The 20696-nt window shown below is 43.7% G+C and overlaps 1 protein-coding gene and 1 long non-coding RNA gene across 6 annotated transcripts; both read left to right on the top strand.

Moving 5' to 3' along the window:
* Nucleotides 1-9914: 9914 nt before the first annotated feature.
* On the top strand, nt 9915-15839 carry LOC127335406 (uncharacterized). Of its 5 annotated transcripts, none has more exons than XR_007872733.2 (5): nt 9915-10316; nt 10821-11044; nt 11260-11591; nt 12530-12823; nt 13753-15839. It is a non-coding gene; the product is annotated as an uncharacterized lncRNA (long non-coding RNA). The 5 variants fall into 5 exon arrangements; XR_007872731.2 differs by having other exon boundaries at nt 9915-11044; nt 13753-13862; nt 15196-15839; XR_007872732.2 differs by having other exon boundaries at nt 9915-11044; nt 13753-15380; nt 15527-15839.
* A 715-nt stretch (nt 15840-16554) lies between these two features.
* LOC127335405 (6,7-dimethyl-8-ribityllumazine synthase, chloroplastic) lies at nt 16555-20107 on the top strand. The gene is made up of 8 exons (XM_051362067.2): nt 16555-16756; nt 16841-16965; nt 17145-17240; nt 17921-18016; nt 18601-18679; nt 19106-19152; nt 19633-19692; nt 19774-20107. Exons 1-8 carry the CDS (start codon nt 16627-16629, stop codon nt 19810-19812), a joined length of 672 nt encoding a protein of 223 aa, XP_051218027.1. The 5' UTR covers nt 16555-16626; the 3' UTR covers nt 19813-20107.
* The last annotated feature ends 589 nt before the right edge of the window (nt 20108-20696 follow it).

Raw genomic sequence — 20696 nt, 5'->3', positions numbered from 1 at the left:
AGTTGCTCATGCTTCTCTCACTAGGGATCTTGACCACCTTGAAAGAGCTAACAAGCTTGTCAAGGATGAGCTCAAGAAACTTGGAGAGAATCATGATCTACTTCAAGAATCCTACAAAAGGGCTCTTGGATCAATTAAGGATCCCAATGATGTTGAAAAGCTTGCTTGTTCCTCCATTTCCTTTACTAGTGAGCATGCTAAACTTGTTGAGGAACATGTTCGTTTACAAGAGGAACTTTCTTTGCATGTTGAGACCAATGCTTATCTTGAATCCTTGGTGACCAAATATGGTCTTGACTATCATCCTAATGAATCTTCTTGTGAGCAAGCATCTATTCTTGAGGAAAATGTTAGGCTAACAAAGGAACTTGCAAAGTTCACCACCGCCAAGAACAAGATGGGATTGGATGACCTCTTGAGTAAGCAAAGGTCAAACAATCAAAAGTATGGACTTGGATATACTCCCAAGTCCCACAAGAAGAACAACTACAAGAAGGAGAAACCCGCTCAAGATAAGAACAAGAAGGTCACTAACAATGGCAAAACCTCAAAGGGCAAAGCCACTAGTGGTGACCGCACGGGGTCAAACGATCACTATGCATTATTTGTTGATTATTATGGTGATGTCTATGCTAACTATGTTGGCCCTCCTAATGGCTATGCTTATAGAGAGTACTCAATTTGGGTACCAAAAGATATTGTTGCCATTGCAAAGGAACCCATTAATCGATGGGTTCCTAAATCCTCTACTTGATTTTGTAGGGGTATTCCTCCGGTGGTCCAAAATGGGTGTTTGATAGTGGATGCACCAATCATATGACCGGAGGAAAAGGTGTGCTTGATCAATTCATTGAAGATATCAACAAGAAGTCAAGCATTACCTTTGGTGACAACTCAAAGGGAAAGGTACTTGGGTATGGCAAGGTAGCAATCTCTAAGGACTTGTGCCTTGAGACGGTTATGCTTGTTGAACACCTTGGCTATAACTTACTTTCTATATATCATCTTGCCGATGCCGGGTACAATTCATATTTCACTAAATATTATGTGCAAGTCTTTAGGAGTGACAATCTCAAATTGGTCCTTGTTGGATATGTGGAGAACAACCTTTATGTGGTTGACCTCTCGAAAGAGAGCCCCTCCTTCTCCACATGTCTAATGGCGGCTAAGCATGACGAAGGATGGTTGTGGCATCGCCGCCTTGGTCATGTTAACATGAGGAATCTTAAACAACTCCTAAAGGGTGAGCATATTGTGGGACTAACCGGTGTTTCTTTTGAGAAAGATCGTGTTTGTAGTGCATGTGTAGCCGGAAAGCAACTCAAGAAGAAGCATCCCATCAAGAGTATTGTTACCACATCTAGGCCTTTGGAGCTCCTTCATTTGGACCTCTTTGGGCCATCACACTATGATACTCTTGGTGGAAGCAAGTATGGACTTGTCATTGTTGATGATTACTCAAGGTACTCTTGGGTCTTTCTCCTTAAGTCTAAGGACGAGACCCATAGAGAGTTCATCACCTTCGCCAAGAAAGCTCAACGTATGTATGAATCCGAGATCAAGGCAATTAGGACCGACAATGGCACCGAGTTCAAGAACTACACTATGCAAGAGTTTGTGGATGATGAGGGCATCAAGCATGAGTTTTCGGCACCATACACCCCTCAACAAAACGGTGTTGTTGAAAGGAAGAACCGGACTATCATTGAGATGGCAAGAACCATGTTGAGTGAATTCAACTCACCCCACAACTTTTGGGGAGAAGCCATCTCTACGGCCGTCCACTACTCCAACCGGCTCTTCCTCTGTCCCCTCCACAACAAAACTCCATACGAGCTCCTTACCGGTAACAAGCCTAATGTCATGTATATTCGTGTCTTTGGATGCAAATGCCTTGTTAAGAACAACAAAGGAAAGCTCGGTAAATTTGAAACTAGAACCATAGAGGGTATATTTGTTGGATATGCGGAGAACTCTCACGCCTATAGATACTACAACCGGTCCTCCGGGACTATTGAAGTATCTTGTGATGTGGTGTTCTTGGAGGATAATGGCTCCCAAGTGGAGCAAGTTGTTCCATGTGTTGCAGGTAATGATGATGATCCATCTAGTGCCATCAAGCATATGGGCATTGGACACATCCGGCCCATGGAAGTTCATAATGATGATCAAGATGATGGAGTAGATGTCTCAAGCACGCCACAAGTGGAGCCTAGCTCAACTCAAGCCGAACCATCAAGTGCAACTCAAGAACCATCCTCTACTCAAGATGAGTCTCAATTCGAAGAACAAGAAGAAGATCCTCATTCCATGGAGCAAGATCATGATGACGATCAAGAAACATCCTCAACTCATGATCAAGCTCAAGTTGTCCCTCATGATCAAGTACTAGCAAGAGATGAATTCATTGATCATGAAGGAACCGTTCGGAAGATCAAGGCCGCTACAAGGGCAAGTGACATGAAAGTGGATCAAGTCCTTGGTAGCATCTCAAGAGGAGTGGTAACTCGTAGACACCATGCATTACTTATCACTTATTGTCAACATCATGCTTTTGTGTCTAGTTTTGAATCACTTAAGGTACATGAAGCCTTGGTCGATCCGGATTGGGTAATTGCCATGCAAGAAGAATTGGAGTGTTTCACTCGTAATGAAGTATGGTCTCTAGTTGAGAGACCCAAGGATCATCGCATCAATGTCATTGGGACCAAATGGGTATTCAAGAACAAGCAAGATGAGAATGGCATTGTTATACGAAACAAAGCAAGGTTAGTGGCGCAAGGGTTTGCCCAAATAGAAGGTATGGACTTTGAGGATACCTTTGCGCCGGTAGTCTGCCTTGAAGCTATTCGTCTTTTGCTTGCATTTGCATCTTTCCACAATTTCAAATTATATCAAATGGATGTGAAAAGTGCATTTTTGAATGGTCCCCTAAAAGAAACCGCATATGTGGCTCAACCCCCGGGTTTCGAAAACCCATGCCGACCCAACCACGTGTATTTACTCCATAAGGCACTCTACGGTCTCAAGCAAGCTCCACGTGCTTGGTATGAGTTCCTTAGGGATTTCTTACTACATGATGGGTTTTTCATGGGTACGGTCGATTCCACCCTTTTCACCAAGCGGGTTAAAGGGGGTGGCCTCTTTATATGTCAAATATATGTTGATGATATTATTTTTGGTGGAACTAACCCCAATCATAACAAAGCTTTTGAGCTATTGATGACTAGGAAATTTGAGATGTCCATGATGGGAGAGTTGAAGTTCTTTCTAGGCTTCCAAGTGAGGCAACTTGCAAAAGGCACCTTCATCTCTCAAGAAAAGTATGTGAAGGACATGCTCAAGAAATTCAACATGACCAATGCAAGTCCAATGAAGACACCCATGCCCGTAAAGGGGCAACTTGGTTCATGTGACGGTGAGAAGGATGTGGACATAAAGGTATACCGCTCCATGATAGGATCCTTGCTCTACCTTTGTGCCTCTAGGCCGGATATCATGCTAAGTGTAGGGATGTGTGCTCGTTTTCAATCCGCTCCCAAGGAGAGCCATTTAGTGGCGGTCAAACGGATACTAAGATACCTTGTTCTCACTCCTACTCTCGGGCTATGGTATCCAAAGGGGTCAACCTTTGAACTCATTGGCTATTCGGATTCCGATTGGGCCGGTGATAAGGTTGATCGGAAGTCTACCTCCGGGGCTTGCCAATTTATTGGCCGGTCATTGGTGAGTTGGTCATCCAAGAAACAAAACTCCATCGCCCTATCCACCGCCGAAGCCGAATACATATCCGCGGCATCTTGTTGCACTCAATTGTTATGGATGAAGCAAACCTTGAAAGACTATGGTGTGTCTCTTGGTACGGTGCCTCTTCTTTGTGACAATGAAAGTGCAATAAAGATCGCCAACAACCCGGTTCAACATTGTCGCACCAAACATATTGACATTCGCCATCACTTCCTACGTGATCATGTTGCCAATAAGGATATTGATCTCACTCATGTGGGAACAACCTACCAATTGGCGGATATTTTCACTAAGCCTTTGGATGAAGCCCGCTTTGTTAACTTGAGAGGAGAACTTGGTATTCTTGATCCTAAAAACTTGGATTGATTAACTTCTTGCACTATATTCTTGCATTTATCTTGCTATCTAGCTTAGAGGTATAGCACATATGGGGATAGTCATCTTACCATGTCTTGGTATGATGCATACCTATGTGTGCAACATAAATAGACCCAATGTCATTATATGGACCCAAGCATGTCTCTTCGCGGTCACATGACATTTGCGCTTTCACATAGGGGGAGTACTCCCCCGCCCCTCATTGAGCCTTCATTACAAATTGATTTGACTATATAAGGCCCAATGATCTTAGTGCGAGCATCATTTCCAAAATAACTTATGATTCTTGATATACACTTCGAATCATGCCCATTGTTGCTATTCACATCTTGTTTGGATTTTCTCTCCAATGGGTATGCCTAGAGAACTTTGTGTTTCCAACCCCATGTCTATGCTCATCTCATCATCATCTATCTATCTATATGTACATGTCATCATTTAAGCACTCACACACATTTACACACAGCATAGGGGCAAAAACGAGGCAAAATTAGACAATTCTGGGCTGGCCGGTCCCTAGCCCGGTCGGACCGGGTCCCTGACCGGATGGTCCGGTGGACCGGGCGGCAACCGGGAAGTCCGGGCCGGGTCAGCCGGTCACCAGCCCGGTCGACCGGATACCGACCTGGTCGCAGCCTACTATATATATTGGGAAGAGATACCCCTTGGGGTCATCTTCCCCCATTGTTTCCCAATCCCCAACCTCCATGGCCGGCGCCCTCAACACCTCCACCAAGATCTAGGCACTTCCCACCACAAGAACTTCCCCAAACTTCACCACACCATAGATCGGGGCCATTGGAACATCTCCACCGAAGGATTTGGTCCCTCTCCAACTAGCTTGGGAATTTTTGGAGTTCTTGGTTTTCAAGCCCTACCTTGTGTTCTTCTTGTTCCCTTGATCAAGGAGGACAATGTCTTCGGGTAATGTACTCTCCTTCCCTCCCTAAGTTCTAGTCCTCCTCACACATTGCAAGTTCTTGCCAAAATTTGAGGAAATCTTAGGGTTAGGTTTAGGGTTTGCAAGTCCTCATGCCTTTAGAGTGTCTCTCAACACAAAGCACATTCTCCACTCTATTGCTATAGCATGTACTCAAGTTTCTCGAGTTTTTGCATGAATTTGTGGTAGAAATCTGGGCACAACATCACAAATCGACAGACCCGGTCACCAGCCCGGTCGACCGGCCGCTCAACCGGCCGGCCCGGCGTGTGGCCCGGTCAACCGGCCGCAAACCGGATCGTCCGGTCTGCTGCCCGGTGTGACCGGCCTGTGCGCCGGGTTGCCCAGTTTTCGCACAATCTCATCACTACACTTGGATATATGCTATGCTTTTTGGATTCCCTCTTATTGATGACATGTACACTTACCCCACTGCTATCCTTGCTATATTTTCTCATTCACAGGAAGTTGGAGTGGTGAGCCACCACGTGGCAATGTTGCCAAGCGAGGTAGGACGGCTGATCCTCCCCGCCGTTCTAGTAGCCGTGCACCCCCTCAAGCTCATCAAGGTACTGACACTGGCAGCTCAGCTCGGGGTAGAACCAAGTCTGTTGCTACCAAGCACAAGGATAAGAATGTTGTCCAAGAGGATGATGAGGTAGTACCAACCATCAATGTTGGGGCTGCAAACCGTCTTGAGTGGCAGGAATGGAGGACAGTGAATCCGTATCGCTTTGAGAAGCCAACTTACACTCGTGCGGACAAGGCATTCTGGACCAACACACAAGCAGCCCTCTGGGAGGGTTTCTATGATTCTCATGAGTATATGAAGCATGGTAACATTGTATCACCCAAGGCCATCAATCCTGACGAACTTGCCTTGCATGAAGCCACAAAGTATCGTTTTGTGGTTCAAACCTTGAGGGGCCTGGGATTGTATGACCTTGTGTGCCTCAAGCCTGATGATACCCAAGATGATCCTACCTTTTGTCCCCTCCTTGTCCGTCAGTTTCACTGCACTGTCTTCTTCCATGATGATGAAGACCGCACCCTCACCTGGATGACCGGCAAGACAAAGTACTCATGCTCCTACTCTCAGTTTCGTGCAGCCATGGGTTGTGGTGATGACAGTAATCCAGGGTACAAGATTCATTCACGGTCCAGGTGCACTAGGGGTGACATCTCTTTCTGCTATCCTGCGAACCCTACGCCTGGACCTCCCACTATCTCTGGGATGTACTACTCCTATTTGGTACTTGCCAAGCTGTTCCGGGAGAACCTCATCAGCAAGTCTGGAGACCACGGTGAAGTCCGGAACGATCACCTCAACTTGATGTACTATTGTCATCCTGACAGGGTGAGGAAGATTGATGGCTGTGATCTTATCTACTGTGAACTGAAGAGAGCAATTATGGACCGCATGACTCCCAACTACGCCCAGTATGTTCAGCGGCTCATCAACTACATTGTTCCCGCTCCTCGGAACGCTATTGGTGAGAAAGTCATCATGGATCCATTCAGGTTCCCCATTCAGGAGGCCACTCGTTCAGACGTTCCCTCCATGACGACCACCACTGAGCGCCGTTCCAAGGCACACCATGATCATGATGCTAGCTCCAGTCACTCTCGGCGCTCCCAGCATGGGGCCGCTCGATTCTTCACATGCATGTTCCAAATGTGCAAGAACAGCAATGATGTTGCCCATCAGACCCTTACTATGACCCAGGAGACACGGAGGCGCCAGAATGAATTCATGGCCTCAAGGAACCACCCTGTTCCTCCTCCTGGACCTGAGATGGAGCCTGTGATAGCACCTCAGTGGGAGATGCCTCTTCTTACCGATGAGATGCTCCAGAACTTCGACTTCTCCGTGTACGCTCATGGTGCTCTTCCTACTAGGCCTGCTCGTGCTTCCACTCCTACTGCTGGTGATGCTGATGATGATGCTGATGATGATGCGGGTGATGATGATGCGGGTGATGATGATGCACGCGAGAGCTCCTCCTCGCTTGGTTTTGGGCACTACTGATGGGTGCGATAGCATCTCTCCTCTTTTCTTCGCCTTTTTGGTGTTCCGATGCCAAAGGGGGAGAAGAGAGTAGAGTCTAGGACCACGGGGTTCTTTGATTGCCACAAGCCATGGGAGTTGCTTTATTTGGATTTTATATGGCTTGTGCTTGTTTACTTTGAGTTTTTCAAGAACCATTTGCTATTTCCAATTATTCGTGTATGGATGTGTATGGACGACTATTATGTGTGCTACTCTATGTTAGGATGATTATGCTATGCTTATATATCTTGATATGCACATCTCCATACCATGCTTGTTTCCTAAAGATATTGGGGGAGCTTCTCATGTTTCACAAATGGTGTACTTTGCATTCAAACGCAAATTCTCCAAGTGCACACATTATGGGGGAGCTTTCGTAATATCTTATATGGAATCAAGGTTTAGAGCTTATCATAATATCTATTTGTGACTCTAGCTCGGTTTGTCATCGTATACCAAAAAGGGGGAGATTGTAAGGGTATTTCACCCTTATCCATTATTTTGGTAACGATGACACCGTGCTAAAGTATTTGGCCTAATATGTTTATAAGTACAATCTCAGGTATTAGGCAATGAGGCGTAAATGGTGTATCAAAGGATCAAGAAGGCTAAAGGTGACCCCCCATTTCAACAACAATCAAAAAGGGGTTACAGGAGAAATCCGGTCACCTGCCCGGTCCAACAACCGGCCAAGAACTCCGATCCGGCGTGGTGGCCGATCAAGCCTGGGCAACCGGCTCCAAAGGAGGAGCCGGCAGATCCGGTTTGCGCCGGTCAACCGGCTCTCGACCGGCGGGTCCGGTGCTCCGTCCGGTCCACCGGCGGCAACCGGCGCCAACCGGCCGCCAACCGGAGGAGCTCCAGGACCAGCAAAAGGCGTCCGGTCACGGCCCGGTCGACCGGCCTCACCACGGCTGTCCTGGCTCAGGTCTTGGCCGACTGGGTTTGTCGAGGAAAAGCTGAGGTGGCAAGTGGCAACGGCCATATTTCGAAGAACACTATAAATAGCCCTTCTCCTACCTCTAGACAGTTAGGCACTACACTACAAGCTGTTCTTGAGCTCTCTCTCTCTCTTACTCCATTGCTAGAAACACCAAAAGCCTCAGATCTCCCTCCTCCTCCACCCAAACTCAAATCCCTCCGGGGAATCACTAGAGGAGGACCCGATCTACCGTTCTACCAAGCCAAATCTCATTCCCCCTTGTATTCATTGAGAAGCTTGCTTCCTAGGGTTCCTTGGAAACCCTAGGTAGGCAAGAGGAGTCCGGAAGCATCCGGGCTGTGGATTTGCTCCGGGCAAGATTGTGAAGGTTTGGAGGCTACCTCAAAGTCTACCACAAGTGAGTGAGCTATTCCTTCGTGGGATAGGCTCCGGAGAATAGGGTGAGCCTTCGTGGCGCGGGGAATCCTTCGTGGGACCTCCACTCCTCCAAACGTGACGTACCTTGTTGCAAAGCAAGGGAACACGGGAATACATCCTCGTCTCCGCGTGCTATCGGTTATCTCTAACCGAACTCCTTACTTGTGATTTAACTGCCTGTGAGAGCCTTCGTGCTCGAGTTAGTTGTATCCTCATATAGGTTGCTTCATCTAGTTTGCATTAGGCTCATCTTTATATTCCGCAAAGCCTAATATTGCAAAGAAAGAATTAAAATTTGTAGAAACCTATTCACCCCCCCCTCTAGGTTTACCATCTCTATACTTTCACTGACGATAGCCACGATTGCTAGGCCTATGTCAGCCGCCGCCTCTCCAAAACCCTAGCCGCCTCCACTTCAGCCTCCTGCATACATCGGTCCCCCTCTTCCGGTTGGCTTCGTTGGCGTCGGGAGGAGTGGGGAACCCGATCCATGCGTGGAGTTTTCAATAAAAGTAGTGTTTTCAGTTGATTATGTAAGGTTTTTGGTAGCCGCCTTCTTGTTCGTTTCCCCTCAATGGAGATAACATCGTCTGCAATAAGTGATCTTCGGGATTTCGCTCGACGACGAGATCTCCTTCCCGACGTCAGTGGTGGTGTTGAAAGATTACAATTCTCCAGGTATGGGCCTTTAGATATTGCTTCGCCAGATCGATTTTAGATCTTTTGTCGTTGTTGCCGCAAGGAGGATTATCCTCGCAGTTTTTGTCCCGGCCGCTACGTCCTTGACAATGGTGATTCGTACTCTAGGCTCTCCATCGACAACGACAAAACTAGTCGGTTGGTATTCCCTCACATACTGGTGTTGGTACTCTTGCCGATGTTGAATGACTGCTTTGATGGTTGCGTGCGTGCACGCAGCCTTGGCACCGCGGCTAAAAAATTATGGAGAAATTTCATCGTTATTTATAGGTCTATGGTTCGTTATGTGTCTTTGACTGTCTTCAGAAGAGTACAAGATCAAAGCATTTGAAGACCTCGAAGATTTGTTATTATCTTTTAGACTTTATTTTTTAGACTTTATTTTGTAATCGTTGGAGTCAGTTCATATATCTCTATTTGTTACTATGAATATATGTGGTAATGTGGTATTGATTTTTTTTAAAAAAACAAGGGCACTATATTTTTTTCTTTACGCTGAAAGAGCACCTATCTGCACAGTTTTTTTTTTTTTGAATTCCCCCTATCTGCACAGGTGAAAAGACACATCTAAAGGTGTATATGATGCCCCCCATAGGGGGCTTCACAGCGATTTGGATTTTGGGCCATCAGATCGAGCTGATGTGGCACGATCTCGGCCGGCCGTTCGTCCAGGGCGCTGAGGCCCTCCCGCAGACCCACTTTTTATCCATGGTCCTGTAAAGCCCTCTCGGCCCAGCCTCTCGCGTCGCGCGTGCCTGCGAGCAGAGGGAAAAGGGCACCAAACCCTATCCTCGTCTCCCGCAGCCGCCTCTGGCCATCTCCCCTCCCCTCGAGCCTCCCGCAACCGCCGCCTCCCCAGCTCCCGCAGCCGCTGCCTCGCTCCCCGCCGTCGCCTCCCCAGCCGCAGCCGTTGCCTCGCTCCCCGCCGCTCCGCCTCCCTAGCCGCCACCCGCCCTTCTCCTCCTCCAAGGTCCCATCCCCATCTCGTCGGTTGGCCTCCTCCATGGAGCTCGATGTTTCTTGGTGCTCTGATGGCCGCCGTCGACGAGATCGAGATGGAGCAGGGATGTCGCCCGTGTGATTCTCCTCTCGGTTGTTGAAGGGAAATAGGGAAGAGTGGAAGCCATCTCCGTGCTTAGCAGGTAGGGGACGGGCCGCTGATCAAGCTGCTGCTACTCTCTGCCTTTTATTCTTCGCGGGAGGTGAGAGGAGCAGCAACGGGCTGTACGGCCGGCCGGATGAGCTGCTGGTGGTGGTGGAGAGCACATCTCCAAAGGCACTTGCTGCGAGGGAGTTCTCTAGCGCCCCTGCCACGCTAGCATTCCATCTCCCATACCATGCCCCTCCTCTAGCTGGCTGAGAGGAAGAACGGCAAGAGCTGCAGAACCACACCTCCATCTTATGCCAAGAAGTGAGAGATCAGATGAGTGTTGGCCATGGCGGAGGATATGGACGAAGCCTTGCATTCTACATTTCTATAATTATCACTACTGCCTTGTTGGTGTACCTGTATTTCAGTTGAATTTTTCAGTTATAATTATGTACAATTTGTGGTTCAAGTGGATGATTCCTTAGTCTTGGTAATTAGAAAATCATAAGAAGTTGACCACTGATCCTGATGGAAAATAATTGGTGTTGAATTACAGTTGTTTTCCAGACGATGAGATGGAGGGGATGAAGCCAACATTCGGCGATTCTTCCAATTACCTTCAGAGACGAAGAACTCGGCGTTCCAAGTAGCGAGTGCAGTTGGAAGATTATGGCCAATGATTTGTTGTCTCGGAAGATCGGAAGCTTTACTGGGATGACATCCTTTACCAATACACAGTCGGCCACCTAAGTTCTGGCCTAACCAGTTTTCTAATTTCAGGTCTGAATCTGATTGCTCACTGCCTGTCGACTGTACTTCTATCATTACTGTGCAACTTAATTATAGTAAAATGTGTTTCTATTACTTGCTAGGAAAAATTAATTATAAATATCATTTCTGGTCTCGGTATCACTATCGCCTCCTAATCTTTAGTTGTAAGTGTTGCCATTACATTCTTAGATGGAACATCATGTGTCTGACTGAATTTCATTCAGATCAACACTGCATAAATATTCTACCGCTGTGAAGCACATACTGGATTCTCTTTTGGTCACAGTGGCGAGGAATCTGGGACTGGAACCAGCAACGATCGCTGAGAAATGTGCCAGCGGGATACAATCATTCAGGATGAACTACTGTCCCTGTCTCCTGTGCATGCGGCAGCCCGACAAAGTCGTCAGCTTCTCTCCACACTCCAATTCTGATCTGCTCTCTCGTGCTCCAAGTAAATAATGTGCAAGGCGTGCAGATCAAGAGGAATGACATCTGGTTTCCTGTCAGTCCAGTCGAGGGCTTGTTCATTGTCAACATCGGAGATAATTTCGAGGTAAGCGTGAAGATCTGAACATCAACTCAATCTCGTTTTCATGCAATAGGATTGGTTTCTTGGTGAGTGCTGAGTTCTCAGGTCAACTGAATAGGATCCAGTAGATATACGTATTCTGATCCCCTTATTGGTTTCGTTTTGCTAAATGCCATTCTTGATGCAGTTGGTTTTGTAATACATGCAATGGTGAAAGTTAATGCATTACACCGTTAGTGAAAAAAAAAACTATCGGCTCACAGAGAGGCTCACTTACTATCTGCTATGCTAAGCTGTAAAGCATAAAAATGGAGCACAAAAGGACATTACAAGGAGCACTGCATAAAAATATTCTTATGTGCAATTTTAGTGTGTAGGGCTGTTGAAAATAATTTACAGGGATGTTGTACACTTGTGGTTCTACAAGCTCGAAATGCAATCCAATATAAAAAAACCATATAAGACTATAAGAACGAAACACTTCAGGTGGACTTTTCAGTACGCAATTTGTGTACACTCGGTATTAAGTAATGATGTTGAAATTATATTATACTATAGTGAAAAGAAAATTTATTAATTCAGTTGTGCTCACTCTCACATGGAACCTTATCACTCTGACATGCTGGTATGGTGTTTGTAAATAATTAGGAGAAAAAACTAGCAAGGTTCCATTGTTAGGTATCTCATATGTGTGTTTTGTGCACTTCACGCTCCCAAGTTTCTTGTTTTTGAATTGTGAAAGTACATCATGGTCTCCAAATTCACGAAGTTCTAGAATTATGTGCTACCTGCTCTGGATGACTACTTGAGAAGGTGAACTGAAACCTGTGCATAAATGCTAAACTTTTTTACTGAAACCTTCCATACTAAGTTGTATTTTTTTGTTGAATTATCATTCAGGTTATTGTAGAATGTGTTCTTTAGTGCGCTAATTGATTGTATTGTCTTTATTTGGATCGTAGGATGATGGACACCTTTGGTCAAAATTGTAGAAAGAATCGGACCTTGTACAGCAAGAGCCTGTACTTGGTGCTGAAATCTGTGGTGGGATGGTGGCTGTGGGTGGTCGTGGTGGCTTCGGTCATGTTGGTGGTGGTTGTAGAGGGCGTGGGCAAGGTGGATCGTTGGGTGTTCAAGGTGGTTGTCTTGCTGGTGGAATCGGTAGTGTTCATGGTTGTGCGCAGGGGCTCTGCCCATGGCCGTGATCCTGTTGGTCGAAGGTGTTTTGTGCATGACTTGGCCCCGGGTGTAGTCTGGTGAGGCGTTTTAGCTCTAGCTCATTCAGGTTTTCATTGGTCGTGTTTGGATTTCTCCAATGTTGCAGTTGTTTGTTTAGTGTAATTTTTAGGGTACTACTAATTTAGATAATCAAATTTTGTTTGCGATGCCAAAATATGAGGGGATTTTGCATGTAATCTCATGGTGAAAATTAAATTGATGTTCATTATGATATTTGTTATGCATGTTGCTTAACCTTCTGTCTGAATATTTTGTTAAGGCGCCAACAGTAGCAGCTGCAGCCTACCTGAGACTAGCACGAAAGCTTGCTATCCTTCCTTCAAATAACCTTTCGTATTTAGAAAATTTCTTGTATATGCCGAACTCTTTGTAAGTCACATTTATTGGAAGCTCTTTCTATCTATTTTCAAGCTCAGTTGAGGAAGTTGATTGTGAGTATTTTGATTAATAGAAGAATTCTGAACTCTAATACTAATATCTCTCTCTTAAGTGGCACGTGAATATAAGATATCTTACTTTGAATACATATAGCACCGAGAAGGTCAGCATAGCTCTTTATCTGAGTTCCTCCTTTCACAATTGTAAACAATGTTATATATGAATGTACAGAGAAATGAATTTGCATATGCATGATAACATTATAAGAAAGCACATATTGGATCATCAGTTCACTTGCATAGGACATGATACCGTACTCATAGTTGATAATTTCCCATCGAACCTTCACAGTCCATCAATATGTGCAAGAGAAGGTATTTCCCGTTGTGTGGTTTGGCCTTGTTTTTTCTCTTGGCTTTGGTCATGTGGTTCTTTAGCTGGATCGCTAGATATTTTCCCCTGTGGTTTGGACTTTCATTTATTTATTTCTCTTGCCTTTGGTCATGTGATTTCTTCGTCTAGACTGCTATGTGAAATTATATTTACTATATACATATTTATTTGGCAGGTCTCCTTTGTGAAGTTCGAATCTAAGTTGGCCATGGATCTAACTTGCTGCCTCTTTTTGACAAAGTTTCCACCTGAATTGAAGACATCTTGGTTATCTAATATTTCTAGGTAGAGTGGGTAGCAAAACCGTTAATATTTGAACTCAATTGACAATTGGCTGTGTTCAATTCTTGTAATGACCTTCACTCTTACCACCAATTCCCAGAAATACAGATGTAAGTTTAGTTTTTGAATTTGCTCTCCTTTGTATGAACTCTCAACATCCCATAGTTAAAAGGCATCGCTCCCTTCCCCCTTCCATGTTAGTCACTTATTTGTATACAACACATTAATGCCACTTTGACTATGAATAATCATATCGGTTCTTTGGGTCTGGTGGACATAAATAATTAGCCTTCACTTTTATTTTGAGTTCAGAATGAGAGAAACCAGTAGAGGATTAATTCCATGCTTTCTAAATCTAAGCACACACAGTGAAATCATTGTTGATGTTGGATAATGTGTCAATCTTTTTTGATCGTTTACTTTAGTTTGTTGCTTAGTTAGCTTGATGAACTTCCTATCTAATCAAGTAATATGAGGTTTGTTGGGTTGCTTGGTTACTGCAACTAGATAGTGTACCAAGTTCCGTGGCTCCAACCGATTTTGTTTAATTTTTTTATATTTTCAGAGTTTAAGTGTAGAATCTAGGGGTGGGTTATGGCGAGCTTGCTCATATGGTCGCATGGATATTGATTATTTGTACGGACATGGCATCAGCCGCACCATGGGATGGGCATGTGTGCCAAGCAAAAATGTTTTGACTGATCTGTGTATTTCACATGTGTATCTTGATGTAGCATCCCACTTTGCAATATAAGTGACGGTATACGGTTGTGCCAGCCAAAGTGACAGATTGGTCAAAGGAAGCATTCCATGCTGCATACTGATCAACAACCTTTAGCACCTATCAATTGGTTCCCTCCAGCCCAAGTGTTTTTATACTACACAACATGAATATATTTTATCATGAAATTGTAGTACATCGCATTATCACTAAAATAGTTTGTTTATGGCCTATGTATGCACTTCTTCTTTTCATGTTCAGTTTAGAGCAATTGATTTATCATATGCATGATGGTAAAGCGGGTTGTGTTATTTGGAGCATGGCATCACATATTGCAAAATCTAACTTCGCCCGCCCATTGATAGCCAGGTGCTCAAGGCAAACCTTTTTTTCATTTGCTACTTTTTCTACTCGAATATGCAGATTACAAGTATCTGTATTTTTGTCCTCTGTACTCACGTAGGGGGTTTGTATTTACTTCCGGCTTATTACAAACATATTTGATCTTTTATATTTGTGTAAGTCTATACAAAAATGGTTGCTTTGCAGTATTGAATTTTGTACTGTGATCTTAATACTTATGTATGCATTGGTCATGACTAGGGAAACTATTAGCTTGCAGGATTCAATGCGTGTTGGACGTCTATATATAGTGCAGATTTCTACTGATTAATTATTATCTTCCATATTCTTGGTAAACTTTAACCTCTGATTATTCAGTTGGGTGGAGTTTGCTCATAACCCGGCAACAGAGAAGGTTCAGCTCTTTTATTGATATTTCAGGCTATGGTATTTCTAATGTGAGAATGTCTTTAAAGGTTATTATTTTGAGTTTCTTTATATCTTTCTCTCGCATGGCTTTTTTTAATATTGTAGATTGCTCTTTCAAATTTTGTTCTCATATATGTGCTTTCATTCTCATACGATCCACACCTGTATGATGCAGGTTGTTGAGGTTTTAACCATTCTCATGCTTGAGGCGATGGTATTATTTGTATGATCACGGTGGTTAAAAAAGACTACTTCGGTTTGTGGAAAGTGATCTGTTGTAGCCACCTTTGTTTGTACTCTGGTCAAACAATAATGGTTAGAATTGCAGCCAAGGAATTCTTAGAAACATTTCCATTTGTTGTTTAGAAATCGTAGGGTTTTGAGCAGGGTTGCTGCATTTCGTTTGTATGTAAATGAAGATCTGCCTGGGATCAACGTGGCACATATACCATTTGTGAACTAGATTAATCTCACAATTCTTTGATGTATGCAATTGAGAGTCTGCTTCAAAGGCTTGTATCTTTGTATTGTGTTTCTACATAGAATTCGCAGCAAATCTTAAAAGGATAATGACATCTTTTAGTTTAATCATATGTACGATTTGTATAAATGTTCAGTATAGTGTTTTCCAAACCACCAATGCTAAAGACCGTGGATGCGCACACCCCTAATTTTATTGTCTTATTTTATTGGGGCCGACTAATTTGGACCCAACACAAAATCTCTTGTGAATTGATCAACTTTAATTGCTAGCATGTAATTGTTTGGAGAAAATGATGATTCATATTCCTAAACTTTGCAAGGGTTATGCACTCATGTAGTGTTAGGTTGTTTATAGCCTCTTCAGTTTATCAATTTTATTGCTTTTGACTCTGTTGTCACACTTGTGTGGTAGGTTAATTAAATTGATATCTTTGAAATTCTGTATGGTTTCAGTAAGTGTGTTTCTGATGTTCTCTTCATTTTATATCTTATTATATACGTATTACAAAAACGTTCCTTCCTTACTTCTTTACTTCTGTTGCTCTTAGAGCCAATGTGTTCACAATTTCGTGTGCTTTTTACCCTCATTCCATCATAGAAAGTTTGTTTTGTAAAACCTAAAATATGTATTACCATTTTCACCTTATTTTCACGGTTGTTATACCAAATATAAATCATAGTGAATTTCACGGGGTCGTGCGCCAAGGCGCACATACCCACACGACCGCCCTCGAGTAGCAGGCTAGCATCAGACAGATCTTCCTCCACACCTACCCACTGGCGGCGACGGCGATGGCGATGGCGGCTTCACCAGCAACATCATCCGCGGTCTCGAGAGCCGCCTCCCACGCGCGTCTATCCAACGCGCCCCTTCGCGCGCCGAGAGCCGCCGCCGCCGTCTCGTTCCCTTCGGCCCGCTCCGGTACGCCCCCGCCCGTTACCATCTGGACCGCTGCTGCTCTTTCCGTCGCATGCTGCTGCTTCTGATTTGCTTTGATTCGTGTAGTTCGTCCGGCCGCGCTGGTCGCGGATGCTCGGGCTTCTCGGCTCCCCGTCGTGGCCGCGGCCGCTCCGGGGCACCAGCGGCTGATGGGGTCACTGACCAACACCGAGGGGCTCAGATTCGGCGTGGTGAGTCATTGTCCCTTCTGTCGCCGCTCCTTTGGCTTGTGTCTCGTAGTGTTAGTCAACAAACAGTCGCTACTGGCCCCCTATTAGATACTTAATTGTTGCAGATAAAGTGTTACACCAGTAGCAGTGCTAATTTGCCTTTCGATTTTCTAACTCTCTAGTTTCTTATCAACATGCAGGTTGTGGCACGGTTCAACGAGATAGTGACCAACTTGCTTCTGCAAGGGGCTCTAGAGGCATTCGAGCGATACTCCGTCAAAGGAGAAAATATAACAGTGCGTGTCATCATTCATCTTTTGTCATTTTGGGCCATGCGCACAAGTCACAACTATTATTGAACCTCATTAAGAACCCATCCTGTGGCCGGTTGTTGAAGTGGTGATGTTGTTCCCTGGCCCAAATGAATCCGGCTCCTAGGGTTCACTTTGTTGCGGTCAATTTTCAGAAGATTTTTTTTAAGCCCATTGCTCACAACCACTATGATATCTAATGTGCCTTTGGAAGAATATCGTTTCGTTGCCTTCGTAGTTGATCTTGGGCTAAAACACTTGTTTCATGAACTATTGCACATAAAGGACCAATTCGTCATGCAAACACTCTTGTTGTATGGCTTAACTACTTGACTGGGTCAATATGTTGGTTAGAACTAGTAATTAGTTTCTTGATTTATGTGTTCGATCACTATTCTGATCTCTTGTTTGACATGTGGGCTGTATAATTGTACAGGGTCACTAATATAATTTCACTTAACCAAATCTTTGGCGTGACATGTGTGTATAAAGGAATGCTTTCCATGTAAAATTGTTCTTTACATATCTCAAATGTAAATGAATTTACACCACACAATACGTAGTGAATGACACCGCATGCTGCACAGTGATTAAAAATAACCGTAATCCTAATTAAGTTTCGCAACCAATTTTCCATGCAACATTCTAATTGAACTTCTTTTTAGGTTGTTAGTGTTCCTGGCAGTTTTGAAATTCCTGTTGCAGCACAGAAGCTTGGGAAGTCTGGAAAGTATGATGCAATTTTGTGCATTGGGGCTGTGGTAAGTTTTCTTTGTATAACCACCATATTAGATATATATCTACATTATTCTCCATGTTCCTTTTGGTTCTTCGCCAAATATGACACATATAGGTATAGTCCATCCAGTTCAATACCACACAGCCCAGTGAACAGTGTTGAGTGAGTAATTCTCAGAAGTTCAAGAGACCTGCATGCTTTTTGTATATAATGTTCTTAAATCAGTAAATGCAGGCCTTTTTTTTTCTTCCACTGTCAGTGCAGTCGATGCTTTCACATCTATCTGTTATTTAGAAATCAGAAAATCCCAAAGCAAATCTGGATAAGATCTATGCTCTGTTGAAAACATGTTTATTTACATGTATATATGTCTTTACGAGTGACGGCTTTCACATATCTTAACCATGATTCTGTAACTAGAGGAAAGTTATCTATTAAACAATGTAAGGTTACCTTATGCCAAGGCTGCTAAGCATTTCCCTCTTACCTGATGGTGGTGCTGTTGTTGTCATAGTATGCTTCACAACCCATTATGATGCTGTTGCAAACTCTGCTATCAAGCTATGCTATTTGATTTTGAAGATCTTTTTCGAAATTAATTTGCAGATTAGAGGTGACACAACCCATTATGATGCTGTTGCAAACTCTGCTGCATCAGGTGTACTCTCTGCTGGATTGTCTTCTGGTATGTTGCTTTCATCTTGTAGCCTCCTTGTATCCAGACAGTTGGATTGTAGAGAACTTATTCTCTAACTCCACTTCTGTTTCAGTTGGTGTATTTCTTATTAATAATACTACTAATGTTACTAAACGGTAAATATAGACATGGGTTCATATTTAATTTTCCAGCTGTTCATAATAACTAGATGGGAACATTTTGATAAAATTCGATGCTCAATGAACAAACAAAGCTAAGCAGTCACAGATATTCAGGCATCTCTCAATAACTTATATAATTATATTTCCAGTGACCACTGAGATTAAAGATTGTTGGGCTCGAAATTGTGACATCCAATGAAAGTTGCTCGTGTTCTCTTTTTGTCTGGTGATAACAGTTTATAGCTAACTAAAATTCAGAATCTGACTGATTTTTTTTTAAATGTTACCACAGGTGTCCCCTGCATATTTGGTGTTCTTACCTGCGATGACATGGACCAGGTAATTGATGGTTCAGTAACATATAGTATGTCTTTTCAAATGTTCAATAGGAGCATAATTCTGTATCTTGTTTGGTTACTGTTTTCACCCATTTCTCTAGTCTAGCTAGCTTTTCTGTGCCATGAATTCTAGTACCATCAGAAGAATAACGTTTTTGGAGGATGCAGCTTGAATGTTATTGTTCATGTTCCTAAGACATTTGCCAACTCAAACTAAAGATGCCCTCTCCCCTTGCACATGTTGATAAGCGAAGCAATTCTGTGCTATGCCCGTCAAGTAATCTCAAGTGAATGTTATTGTTCATGTTATCAACGCCTGCGTTTGTTTAGTGGTGATGCATGCTGAAGTGCCAATTGTCATACATGCTTGATGACAGAATTGTCGTGCACATCATGTGATCATTTGCTTATGTCTGCTTCAAGCCTTAACCAATCTTATCTTTCCTGCTGTAAAAGTAATTGCGAACTCACGCCCATGCAGGCTCTAAATCGTGCTGGTGGCAAGGCTGGGAACAAGGGCGCTGAAACCGCTATAACTGCTGTAAGTACCAGTTTTTTTCCCAAGTGAAATTAACCTGGATCAACCTTTACAGTTTACCTGACGAAACCCGTTCTCTTGTAGATTGAGATGGCCTCTCTCTGTCGGCATCACCTAGGCTGACACCAGTCTTTGAGACAGCAAGATTTCTCTTTTCTCCAATCCACGGCTACCAGAGTTTTTTTTTTCATGATTGTTTCAAACTTTTTTTATTGCTGCAGGCTAGTGTTTGATCTGTCGTTCCAAATTATTTGTGTCTGTATTACTCTGATTGCTTGTCAAGAGACTTTTGAAGTCTAGAGAATGAATGAATAAGTTTCCTCCATTAGGTTTACATGGACGAGTATTTTCACGGCATTTTTTGTTTCATGATCTGGGTCCATAAAATGGAGAGACACAAGGACAGGAATTCGTTTCTCGTCCATTGGAGAAGTGATAAAAGGTTGTGCCTGCGCATGGTTGTTGACTGTGCTTGTGTTCATGCTTCATGCCTGAGAGGTTCTGTGGTGGCGGGCCTCCGGCAATGCCGCCTCTGCTTCTGTCCGTGCGTCCCGGGCGTTGTGGTCATGTACTCGCTGTGGCATTGTGGAGGAGAGCTTGGTGCCGCGGGACATTGAATGGAATGCCATGGCTCTGTAGCTGCAGAGGCCTTGGGGACTACTAGGGGACTACTAGCTATTCGGGATTACAAGATCAAGAAAGTTCATAACTCATCTTATTAGTTACTCATGCATCGATATTTTCACATAAATAAGAGAAGAAAGAGAAAAGAAAATGCAAATGAGAGAGAAAATTAATTGGGAGAGAGAACAATAAATCAGATTTTTTTTGAGCTACTAACAACCGGGCCTGCCTTATAATTCTGAAGATAGGGAGCACGAGGTATTTTTTTACAAATAAATATACTTCATCTGATCCATATTACTTGATGCTAAAATAGATGTATCTACAATTAAAATGTATCTAGATTGATCTATATTACAGTGTCAAGTAATATGTGGCTAAAA

The sequence above is a fragment of the Lolium perenne genome, chromosome 2 (assembly GCF_019359855.2).
Source record: "Lolium perenne isolate Kyuss_39 chromosome 2, Kyuss_2.0, whole genome shotgun sequence".
In the NCBI taxonomy this organism is placed as follows: Eukaryota; Viridiplantae; Streptophyta; class Magnoliopsida; order Poales; family Poaceae; genus Lolium; species Lolium perenne.
This window is presented reverse-complemented; position numbering and strand designations above follow the sequence as displayed.